Source organism: Mytilus californianus, unplaced genomic scaffold, assembly GCF_021869535.1.
Source record: "Mytilus californianus isolate M0D057914Y unplaced genomic scaffold, xbMytCali1.0.p SCAF_13, whole genome shotgun sequence".
Classification (NCBI taxonomy): domain Eukaryota; kingdom Metazoa; phylum Mollusca; class Bivalvia; order Mytilida; family Mytilidae; genus Mytilus; species Mytilus californianus.
The window spans coordinates 1,121,206-1,134,213 of NW_026262615.1; the positions used below are offsets into that span (position 1 = coordinate 1,121,206).

Sequence of the window (13,008 nt, forward strand, 5' to 3'; positions counted from 1 at the left end):
TAATGAGTGATTAGGCATCACTCAGTAGTAGATTGGTAATTGACTCTATTTTGTTTAACACCAGACATTTGTATTTCATCAAAATCCTGTACAAAAACCTGTTATGAAAAAAGCTAACATAAAACTACCTCTATCTAAAGTCAGGAACAAGTTATTGTAGTTTATGATCAATCTCAAAAAATTTTTTTATGAAAAGACTTACAGGATGCTAATGTAATAAAAAGACATGATGGTCTACGGTTCCTAAAAATCATATGCATGTAAATGATACCAGTATGTACTTATTTCAGGCAACAAGCTGTGACCTACTATGTTCAAGGTCGTAACCAAGAGAGACTGTCAGAATGTTACTACATGTTAGAGGACTATATGGGGTTAGAGAAAATGGTGATGGCATTACCAGAAAATCATAAACTACTGCCTGTAAGTTTTACACACAACAGAAAGCAATAATTAAGTTTGAGAATCAGATATATCATTTGTTGTGTTCGTTTGTCAGGTCATATTGTTTCTTGTCCATAAACTTACCTTTATACTAGCCAAAATGATTGATATTCACATCTTATGTAAAGGTCTATATCAATTGAAATTATTTTCATATAGATTACATTCCAATTTTAGCACATAGTAGATATGGAAGTTATCTATTGCTCGTGAGCTCTCCATTTCTATATTTGTTTATTATAGTTCCAATTAGAAGAATAATATAAATAAGGAAATCTGAACAAGAACTCTTTATTATCCTTTCACCATTTATCAAGTTTAATTTTATTATTGTGCCATGTTTGAAATGACCTTATTGGTACACACAAAAAAATGATTTTATTAAAGTAACCAGATATGACAAATCTTAATGTAATACTCATTCATTGTTTTTATCTGTAGGAAATAGCAGCCATGTTTGTTACTGTTGGAATGTGTGAACAAGCAGTTAATGCTTATATCAGGGTAAGTGTCAGAATGTGTGAACAAGCAGTTATGATTATATCAGGGTAAGTGTCAGAATGTGTGAACAAGCAGTTATTGCTTATATCAGGGTCAGTGTCAGAATGTGTGAACAAGCAGTAAATGATTATATTAGGGCAAGTGTCAGAATGTGTAAACAAGCAGTTAATGCTTATATCAGGGTAAGTATTTTTCAATATTAATGCTTCTTTCCATAAGACTGGTACTATGTTCTGTTACCCTTCGTAAGTACTGCTTTTTACTTGCCTGATTTTTTAAAAATTCATTTGATTTATTCATAAAACACTAAAGGTACTTTGCTTGACTTCTTCATTGAAAATATGAAGACAAATGCTCAAATATATTAGAAACATAAAACACCTAAGAGCTTTAACTGTTAACTGTAATGAATTTAGACAAAAAGCAGACAATCTTATGTTAAACAGTTGTAAAAATCATCAGACTAACATTTTTTATGCCCCTGTCGTAGCGGTGGGGGCATTAAGTTTTACCCTTGTCCGTCTGTACGTACGTACATCCCAAAATTGGTTTCCGTTCTCTAACTTGAGTTTGCCTCAACCAAATGTTATGAAACTTATACACAATGCTTATTACCACAAAACACAGATCAAGTTTAAACTTTGTTGGCGTCACTTTAACCGTTCTAGAGTTATGCCCCTTTATCATTTTTAAACTATGAAAGAAAGATGTTTGGGTGAATGACAAAAAAATTTAGGTTAGAGTGTTCCTGGTAAAGGTAAATCCAGAAAAGTGGTCTGAATACAGAACATTGGTAAAGTGTTATTTTCATGTTTCAGTGTAACCATATAAAGAAAGCTATAGATTGTTGTGTACACCTTAACCAATGGAATCAGGCAATAGAATTGGCTAAGACACATAATGTACGGGAGATAGACTCTCTCCTGGCCAAGTATGCTCAACATCTACTGGAGAAAAACAAAGTAGTCAATGCTATTGAGTTGTATAGGAAAGCTGGACATTATCTGGAGGCTGCTAAATTACTGTTCAAAGTAAGTAACAAATCCATAAAAATTGTCTTTTATTTTTGTCATCTTGCTGTCTCTTTGACAAATAGGAGGGTCTAGATAAAGTTACCAGATTAGAAAATAAGGGACAAATATTTATATGCCCCCTCTGTAGTGGAGGGGGCATTAAGTTGTACCCTTGTCCGTTCTGTACGTCCCAAAATTGGTTTCTGTTCTCTAATTTAAGTTTGCCTCAACCAAATATTATGAAACTTATACATAATGCCTATTACCACAAAACACAGATCAAGTTTGAATATTGGTGGCGTCACTTTTACCGTTCTGGAGTTATGCCCCTTTACAAATGGAAAAATTGCTGAATTTTTCGTATCCGTTCTCTAACTTTAGTTTTTTAGAAATGAAGCCCATCCAGACCCTAATATAGTCCATTTCTCCTTTTATTAATTTTTAGATGAAGAATCAAACATGCTGAATTTTCTGATATCTATTGCAAAATAAAATGGGATTTGTAAAGACCCTGATTGATTGATTTTTGGTATTTAACTCCACTTTCAGCACAACTGGCTGTATCATGCAGGTTAGGGTGAAGGTTAGGGCCTGTTTAAACGTTTAAACCCGCTGCATGTGTATGCACATGTCCTAAGTCAGGAGCCTGTTGTTCAGTGGTTGTCGTTCGTTGGTGTGGTTAATAAGTATTTCTTGTTTCTCGTTTTTTATATAGATTAGACCGGTGGTTTTCCTGTTTGAATTGTTTTACACTTGTCATTTTGGGGCCCTTTATAGCTTTCTGTTCGGTGTGAGCCAAGGCTCTGTGTTGAAGGCTGTACTTCGACCTATAATTGTTAACTTTTTATACATTGTGACTAGGATGGAGAGTTGTCTCATTGGCACTCATACCACATCTTCTTATTTATATAAAAAGTATCTCCTATTTGTTTTTGTGTTGTTGTCCCATTGACATAAAGTCCACAAATGTTTGTATCATACTTAAATTGTTAATTCAACATGCTGAATTTTTTTGCTAACTATTGTTAAAAAATGTGATTACTAAATTGACTTGTTTCAAATTTTCACACAAAAGTTATTTAATTTTTCGTAATTTTCCCAATCATGTAAATTTCATGATCTGATTATAAATATAAATATCATCTATTATCTAAAATAACAGGAAAATTCTAAGAACATGCGAGTGCAACACTTTTTGAAATGTCAGCAATAATAAATAATCTTGTTACATTACCATAAAATGTACCAACTTCTTCTCTCTTTTAGAATAACAAAATAGTATTGTTTTATTTTTGCCTTAAACAGCTAGCCAATGAGCAGACAAAGAAGAAATTAAAACCTCTGCATATAAAGAAGATGTATGTTCTGGGAGGTCTGCTGGTCGAACATTATCATGAACAAATGAAAATGACCTCAAGGGCAAAGGTCAAGGATAAGAAAGGGGCAATGGTAGGTCTATTTGAATTCTTGAAGATAAGTCTGAAACAATTATTATTACTCTATAAATAATATAATCTATTTAAGTATACTTGTGAAAACACCAGATTAGTTTATGTTAATCATATGTTTATAATCCACTACAATAGAATGGTCTATTTTTCTCATCAACCAAAAGCCTGGGTATCCATGATGGATATCGATATCATCAGGGTTAACTGATTCAGAAAATTGCCAATTATTTTATTATAGATAGAATTTTGTTGTATTTACTACTAAGTATTTGACAGATATGATTTATTACTTTGACTTTGTATTACAGGCCGCATCTGCTTTAGCAGGGTTCTTAGAGGAAGATGCTTCAGCCATTACAGATACAAGTATTATAGATAATGCATGGAGAGGGGCAGAGGCTTACCACTTCTACTTACTGGCACAGAGACAGTTAAATGAAGGTTAGATGTTATTTCAACAAAAAACTGCTCATTGTGTCTTGATTGAAAAATATTGGTGTTTGATAAAAAGTTAAAAACATCAAAACAACATCAGCATTAAAGAAAAAAAACATAGAATGGTTTAGAGAACATCACACTTGGGAGAAAGATTGTGATGAACAGTAATATTTTGTTAAATTATGGAAATGTAGTCGGCTATTAGTCAAATAATATAGTCTTTAATTTTGAAATATTGAAGACAAAAGAAAATAGATAAAGGCTACCTGCCAACTCCTCAAAAGGATTTTCAGCACATGAGGACAAAATGCAGCACTTATACATATGAAATGTGTTTCTATGATTTTGAATGGGTATATATGTACTTAAATGCCTCTATAACTCTTTTGAAAGCCTGTTTTGAGTTTTTCCTTTTATATAATGTGGAATTTTAAGAGTCATGTCAATATATCTCATGGGATCAACTCCATAAATAAGGATAGGTGACAGGTCTGCTATATGGAACCCAATTGTATCAGATGGACACATTTCTTCCTGGCCTGTTTTAGTAATTTTATGAAATAAAAGTATGATAGATAAAGGAAATTTGCTTTGTTAAGGTGGTACCAAACACCTTGACTAAAATTAATTTGGCTCCTTTAATTTTCATAAAATTTTGACAAAATATTTACTTTGACCCTTTGTCAAAAATGTAAAAATTTCAAAAAACTTGAACCTCTCACTTTATTGTTAAAATTTCATTGGATATGAAAAAAAAAATCTGTATTCCACTTCTTATTCAATGTACTTTTAAAAATTTCAATATATAAACTGGGGGGTCACTGACCTTTTTTTTTTCGTTAAAATGCATTGAAATTACGGAAATCACAATTATTTTATATGGGTTATATAGGGGATATTTTTAATTTTTCCTTTTTGAGGAAATATTTAACCATAGAATTGGTTAAAATTCAATGAGAGAATTGCATTTCATAAATACTTTAGAAAAAAACAAATAAAAATAAGAGGTCACAGGCCTTATTTTCTGGAAAAATCTCCAAAACACAACTTGTCCTATCAAATATAATATAATTATCTGCCCTTGATTTTAAAAGGATATTTTTCTGAAAATTTTAAATACACTTAACACTTACCATGCTGAATTGTTTTCAGAAAATGTCTAATTTTCTTTATTTGCAAAAATATGCAAATTACATGCAAATGAGCTTTACCCTGCTGCTGGTGCATATTGATTCCTTTAAATCTAAGATAGGGATCATGGGGTGGGGTGAGGAGGCTCGGAAGGGTGGGCGGGAATTAGCCCCAAAGTTGGTCATCAGGTGCAAAAAGCTTCAATTTTGACGATTTTTCGTCCTATTTCTTGACCAGGAAGACCGAGGGATGCTGATAGATGTATCTTACTGTAGTCTGCATGTAGAGTGGACCCATGTGAACACTTATTATAACAAAGCCTAAGTCGGAGTCAAACTGATCTTGGTACAGCAGTCTAAAGAAGGTCATTTGCACCAAAAATCCGGAATTTCTCGATTTTGCCCGATTTTTGGCTTCAACTGGACCTGCAATCAGAAGTAGTTGTTCACTAAGTGGATTTCAATAATAAACACGAACAGTAGTTATATTCCCGCAGGTTTACACTAATTTTTAAAGTTTTAGACCTCTCACTGCATGTGTCTGACACCAAAAGGAAGCCCACCCCTCCAGAAAAAAACCAGCTTATTCGATTTCAATTTTCCAAATTCGTATTTGAGCTGAAAATGCACCTTAAACATGCGAAACATGACAATAAATAGCCTCAGGTTGAGGGAACATGCATTAACTTCGAAATTAATGTCATAAAGTTGACCTCTAAAAGTATGGAGAGCCATTGGAGCCAAATTACGGTAGTTTTGGTAATCCCGTCATATGACGGTCACCGCATGGTAAGGGTTAACAACACTTAATATTTTGATAGTTTAATTTTTGAATTTCAAGTTATAGATATTTCTGTTGTATACTGAATGATACTTGGTACAATATTTCTAAACCAAAAGAGTATTTTTGCAACATACCGAGAAGGGATGCTTAAAAATAGACACCCGATCTACCTTAAATTGTATACTGGGGATTCATTATTATTCAATGTCAGAGAACTAAAGTTTTATGGGTATAGACTACAAAGTCAAATGTTCATTGAAATACAAATTTCTGTCTAGGCTTGTATGCAGAATTATTAAAAAATCCATGAAAATTTGGTCTAATTTTAGATATTTGATCTAGCTCATAGAAAATGTAGTTTTATAACTATTGTAAAATATATTCATCTGTTTTCAGGTTATGTGGATGCTGCTATGAAAACTGCATTGTATCTGAGAGAATATGAAGATATCATAGATCCATGTGATGCATACTCATTGTTAGGTAGGTTTTATCAGGAGGGGTTTGTTTCTGAGAGAATAAGAAGATATAGACCCATGTGACGCATACTCATTGTTAGGTAGTTTTCATTAGGAGCAGTTTTTAACTGAGATGTCAAAAACCAAAGCCTTACATAAAAATTGTAATGTTGTGACTAGCCTGTATCTTAGGGAATACGAAGATCTGGTAGACTTAAAAACGGAATTGCATTTTTGAATTTCCCTATAGAACAGATGTTACAGTCATAAAAATTTGGAGTACAATTATTGTTCTCGGACTCAGAAATCAACCAATCAAAATACAGGATTGTGAGTTTCAAGCATAAATATTGTGAGTACTGAATGATTGATTGATTGATTGGTATTTAATGCCACCATCAGCACTATTTGTCAGATTTTATTGGTTGAGGAAGCCAGAGTGCTGGGAAAGAACAGTAGGAAAACTGACAATCCTAGTTAATAAAGATTGGAGTCTAACACACCAGCCATATGCTGGATTCATACTCACAAACTCAGTGTTGACAGACTAGTGATAAAGTAGTTCGACTACTTAGACAACATGGCCACCGAGGCCTCTGAGTACAGGGTAAAGTTGTATAACTGGTCTTCTCACAAAAATTTGATTGCAAGTTATACTGAAATGTTCTTGACTTACAAGTACGTTAAATTCAGAAATTGTTGAGATTGTTGAAGAATAGACAAAAATGTGAGATTAAAACTTTTGATTTCAGGAAAATCTGGATACAGATATATGTATCAGATATCAGAATGAGAGTTCTTATTATTGCGATAATCACTTAGTTGCATAATTGAATACCATGCAATAATTTCTGAATTTACAGTATTCTTTCTTGCAATATATTTGTGAAATGTGTCACTGAGATTTTGTTCTAATAGATAATTAAAAGATAATGTATCTGGAAATATTCTACTAATGTATTACTAATTGTGAGTTGTTAATTTTTTTCTTCATTAATTTTTTTAATTCCAGCCTTGGCAGCTACAGCGAACAAAGCATTTGGAATGTGTTCTAAAGCTTTTATAAAACTGGAAACATTAGAAACATTAACACAGGAACAGAGAAATACGTATGAAGAATTAGCTCTGGAAATATTTACTAGGTATTTATATATATAGATATAGATATAGGGAAAGGTAAAACTGTTTCATAGATGTATAGTAAAGAAGGAGAAATATTTACTAGGTATTTATATATATAGATATAGATATAGGGAAAGGTAAAACTGTTTCATAGATGTATAGTAAAGAAGGAGAAATATTTACTAGGTATTTATATAAACAGACATAGACAGTTTTTGATAGAGGGAAAACTGTTTGATAGATATAATGTAAAGGTGGAGGTTTGGTGAGAGCTGTTATTTGACCCCTGAAATCGTAAATATAGTAAATATTTTCTCAAGCCTTTCAAAATTATGCTAATTTTATTGTATATAAAACAGTTGCTTTGATCTGGAAGCTTTAGTACAGAAAGGTCGTGGTGTGACTATGATGTCATAAACATGTCAAAATTTATGTATTTGACTTAAAATGGCCATTTCATGCATAGTTTTGGGTGGAAGTATATGTGAGCAAGAGCTTTACTCAAAAAGATATTTAACACACATTAAGATATTTGTAAAATACATTTTGTAGCCAAATATCTTTTTGGGTAAAGGTCTTGCTAATATTTAGATACTAATTACAAGATCTCAAACTGAGGCTTTGTTGGCAATTTGTGCAGTTTTGCACTAGATGTAAGAAGTGTGGAACCCTTAAGACAAAATTAAAAAATATAAATACTGATGTATGACAGACTAATGTCTTAAACATATCTGAAGTATGTTATTAGGTCGATTTATAATACTTTATGATTTTCGATTTTAAGGGGCCAAAATAGTGGCCTCATACCTATTTTGATGGGTACTAAGTATGCAACTGGAATTTGTAGTAATGAATGACACAAAATAACTGGTGAAAATTAATTAAAAACACTGTCCTTCATTGCCTGACTACATACAGAGTGTCAAATGTAAGGCTTGGAAAAAAGTTGTTATGAGGAAACTTCAATCCATATTGAATCAAATAAAATGAGGAATATGACATAAAGTTCTAAATAATAAACAGAAAAAAATGTGAAATTAGACTACAATCTTTTGAACTACAGACAAATTATTAATTGTTATGAAGAAACAATGTTCTTGTTTTAAAACAATGCCTTTTAAGTGAATGTTGATGGTGGTCTGTATACTTTTTAGACACAGTCCTAAAGATAACAGAGCAAACAAGGTAGAATGTACCAGCTGTGCTACAAGTATACCTGATTGGTAAGTAGAATCAATTGGAGCTATATATTAAGGGTTAAGAAAAAAACATTTACTTGTCATCTTGTTTCTGCACTGTTTAAATCATTATGAATGAATTGAGATGTGGAGTATAGGTTAATGACATAGCAACCCAACAACGAAAATAACTGAAAGACATCTAGACTGCAACAGTTGTGTATACAATATGTCAAGCTCTTAATCATCTCCAGTCTATAAAAGTTATAAATTCAACAGAAACAATCAAAAATCTTTCATCAACATCAAATTCTCTAAATAACAAAATCACATGACATACATCAACCAATGAAAAGGTTTCTGTTTAGGACTTCAATAACAAAATCACATGACATACAACAACCAATGACAAGGTTCCTGTCTTAGGACTGAAATAACAAAATCACATGACATACAACAACCAATGACAAGGTTCCTGTCTTAGGACTGAAATAACAAAATCACATGACATACAACAATCAATGACATTGTTCCTGTCTTAGGACTGAAATAACAAAATCACATGACTTACAACAACCACTGACAAGGCTCCTGTCTTAGGATTGAAATAACAAAATCATATGACATACAAAAACCTATGACAAGGTTCCCGTCTTAGAACTGAAATAACTAAATGACATGACATACTACAACCACTGACAAGATTCCTGTCTTAGGACTAAAATAACAAAATCACATGACATACAACAACCAATGACAAGGTACCTGTCTTAGGACAATCATGTGGATATGTGATAGGGTAGTTTTTTCAGAACTCAAACCTGCTCCTTTTTATGCTTGATCAGTGGACTAACAAAAAGACATAAAAGAACATCTAACAAACAAGTTTAACCCTGCCACATTCTGTATGTGCCTGTCCCAAGTCAGTAGCCTGTAATTCAGTGGTTGTTGTTTGTTGCTGTATATCATATTTGTTTTTCGTTGTTGTTGTTTGTTGCTGTATATCACATATGCTTTTCGTTCATTGTTTTGTACATAAATCAGGCTATTAGTTTTCTTGTTGAATTGTTTTACTTTTGACATTTCATAGCCTTTTATAGCTGACAATGCAGTATGGGTTTTGCTCATTGTTGAAAGCCATACGGTGACCTATAATTGTAAACTTCTAGGTCATTTGGTCTTTGGTGGATAGTTGTCTCATTGGCAATCATACCACATCTTCTTATTTTTATATACAATAAAAATCTGGTAGGAAAAGTACTTAACTCTTAAATAACGACATACAAGATTTATTCTCATGTTTTGAGATATAAAATTAAAAAGAGTTGATAATGTCCCTACTCTTTTCCCAGAAAGATGGGTTCATAATCTGGTTTATCTATATTTATTTGTACATGCTTTTCATCTTGTCCAGCTTTAAATATTTGCCATGAAGATAGAACTGATGCATCCATTCCAATGAATATAGGAGTTTTTATTAAAGAATTTACCTTTGAATTTCAATTTATTTTATTTTTTAGGTGTACTGTTTGTCCAAATTGTGATACAAAATTCCCAACATGCATTGTAACAGGAAGACCACTGATGGAATACCAATTTTGGATGTGTAGCGCATGCAAACATCGAGCATATGAAACAGAAATTTCAAATCGTCAAACATGTCCTCTATGTCATACACAAGTTTAACTCTATGAAAGTTGATAGATATATGTATTCAATTTATTTATTTGCTTCTGAGAAGAAACATTCCAAATCTACTCTAAATAGAAAAAAAGACTATTTGAGTTTAAACTAAAATTTTGAGCTCCAGTTTGTATCAAATTCAATGATTTCTGACATTTATGAAGTGAAGAGAAGGTTATAATTTAATTCTGATTTAAAATAACTTATTTTTCTATAGAGGCATTTTACTATATAGAGGAAATATTTTATATTTTTGTAACGCCAAATATTTGGTCAGGAACACTTAAATCTTACGCTTATTTTACTCTAATTACTTATTACAGCTTTGGTTTTCTTCAAGGTAGATAAAGAGAAATTGTTATTTTTGTATGATTTGTTGTAAACTTTTATTGTCCAAGTTATTGAATATCTGTTTTTATATCTGAGTTTTCCGTCCATGTGAAATACTGTCTTACTATACACAATAAAATTCTTAACATTTTTTTCTTAACATTTAAAAATGTTAATCTTTGCATTTTTGTTGAAGAAAATGGCATTGGTGGGTATTCCATCAAATGTTTATCTGCCTTTTAAGTCAGGAGTAATAAATTAAAAGAGGCTGTCAAAATGACAGCAAAACGGATTTTATTGTCTCACCTGCCACGAAAGTCACAGGAAGCGAGACATATATAGGTGTAGCTTTTCATGCTTCATTGGCGACATCAATAATTGTTAAGTTTTCTGCTGAAGTCAGTTTGATAGGAACTACTTGTGATAGATCAATGATATTTTGTATGAAGTTGCATTACTATTGGTGAGAAGAATAGCAACGTCGCGAATTACCTTTGTATCCAAGGTTGACATCAAATCGGCGACACCACCTTAGTTTTAGTTATAGTAACAAGTAAACGTCAAACTGTATAGCTGTTGTTTATTATTTAGAGTCAGATAATTATAAGAAATCATCCCCACATTAATGGTGCCGTGACTAATGAAAAAAAGTAAAATCACAAAAATACTGAACTCCGAGGAAAATTCAAAAAGGAAAGTCCCTAATCAAATGGCAAAATCAAAAGCTCAAACACATCAAACGAATGGATAACAACTGTCATATTCCTGACTTAGTACAGGCATTTTCTTGTGTAGAAAATGGTGGATTGAACCTGGTTTTATAGCTAGCTAAACCTCTCACTTGTATGACAGTCACATCAAATTCCATTATATTGACAATGATGTGTGAACAAAACAGACACAATAGGTAAAAATGTCAAAATTAGGGGTACAGCAGTCAACATTGTGTTATCATCTTAATCACTGTAAAAACAAACAAATGTAACAAAGAAGCACAAAAAGGCATACATCAAATTTAACACATCCTCCATTTCGGAGTTTTCGAAGCTTATATCGATTAGAACGGGCAATCATAGTGCCATTACCAGATTTTTACGAAAATTTGTTGAAGCAAAAGAAAGTTCAGAACTCGACAGAGAGGAGCTGTTAGCCACATACGAAAACTTACAACAGAAGAAGAAGTTACTGGACACACTGAATGAACAAATTGTGAATACATCGGAAACACAGGATATAGAGACTGACAAAAAGGTTACTTCCAACTCTCCATATCTTCCATCTTTCATGCCAACCAGTCAAGGGAAAATAACTTATGGTACCATCCAGAAACCTTTTTGTTTTTTTTCGACAAATTTCTATTTTTTAGCTCACCTGGCCCGAAGGGTCAAGTGAGCTTTTCTCATCACTTGGCGTCCGTAGTCTATCGTCATAAACTTTTACAAAAGTCTTCTCCTCTGAAACTATTGGGCCAAATTTAACCAAACTTGGCCGAAATCATCATTGGAGTATCTAGCTTAAAAATGTGTCCAATGACCCCGCCTGCCAACCAAGATGGCAGACATTGCTAAAAATAGAACATAGTGGTAAAATGCAAGTTTTGTCTATTGTTTTGATAACCGTTATAAATAGAGAAGATCTGACAGGGGCAAAAATGTTCAGACTGTTGAGCTCTACCAAATGTCCGTCAAACCTGTCAGACGACTTATAGGAGTTATTGCCCTTAAATGACAAACTTTATCTTTTTTTTTTTGAGTTTTTGTTTACTATCTTGAAAACGATAATAGATAAAGAGAATGCAAAAATGATCAGCAAGACAAGCTTTACAAATAAGTCTGCATGTTCGAAATCGTCAGTCAACTCCTTATTATAGTTATTGCCCCAATTTTTTGTGTTTGTACCTTATATCTTAAAAATTATAATAGATAGAAAGAAACTTAAATTAGCAAAAATGATCAGCAAGACAAGATCTACAATTAAGACGAATGAAGGAAATTGTCCGACAACTCCTTATTGGAGTTATTGCCCTTTAATGACATTTTCCATTGTCTGTTAACTTTTACAAAAATCATCTCCTCTGAAACTACTGAGCCAAATTTAACCAAACTTGGCCACAATCATCATTGGGGTATCTAGTTTAAGCGTTGACCCCGCTTGCCAACCAAGATGGCCGACATAGGTAAAAATAGAACATTGGGGTAAAATGCAAGTTTTGTCTATTGTTTTGATAACCGTTATAAATAGAGAAAGTCTGACAAGGGCAAAATGTTCAGAATGTTGAGTGTTACCAATTGTCTTTATACGTCAAAACTGTCACTTGACATATGACGTCACTTTTACTGTTCTAGAGTTAGGCCCTTTTCAAATGGAAAAATTGCTGAATTTTTCTTTTTTTTTCTCTAAATATCAAGTATTTTTAAAATTGGAGTTATCTTTCTTTGTCCATGATTATAGTTGAATCAACTACAATCAATGCTTT

The 13,008-nt window shown here is 32.5% G+C and overlaps 1 protein-coding gene across 1 annotated transcript in view; it reads left to right on the forward strand.

Moving 5' to 3' along the window:
* Positions 1-10,683, forward strand: part of LOC127722984 (WD repeat-containing protein 35-like) — a 35,395-nt gene extending 24,712 nt beyond the window's left edge. The window contains exons 24-32 of the mRNA XM_052229386.1: positions 291-423; positions 886-948; positions 1,764-1,976; positions 3,264-3,407; positions 3,718-3,850; positions 6,158-6,244; positions 7,232-7,361; positions 8,496-8,564; positions 10,040-10,683. Of these exons, the coding sequence (XP_052085346.1) occupies positions 291-423; positions 886-948; positions 1,764-1,976; positions 3,264-3,407; positions 3,718-3,850; positions 6,158-6,244; positions 7,232-7,361; positions 8,496-8,564; positions 10,040-10,205 (1,138 nt within the window). The 3' untranslated portion in view covers positions 10,206-10,683. The remainder of the gene's footprint in view (positions 1-290; positions 424-885; positions 949-1,763; positions 1,977-3,263; positions 3,408-3,717; positions 3,851-6,157; positions 6,245-7,231; positions 7,362-8,495; positions 8,565-10,039) is intronic.
* The last annotated feature ends 2,325 nt before the right edge of the window (positions 10,684-13,008 follow it).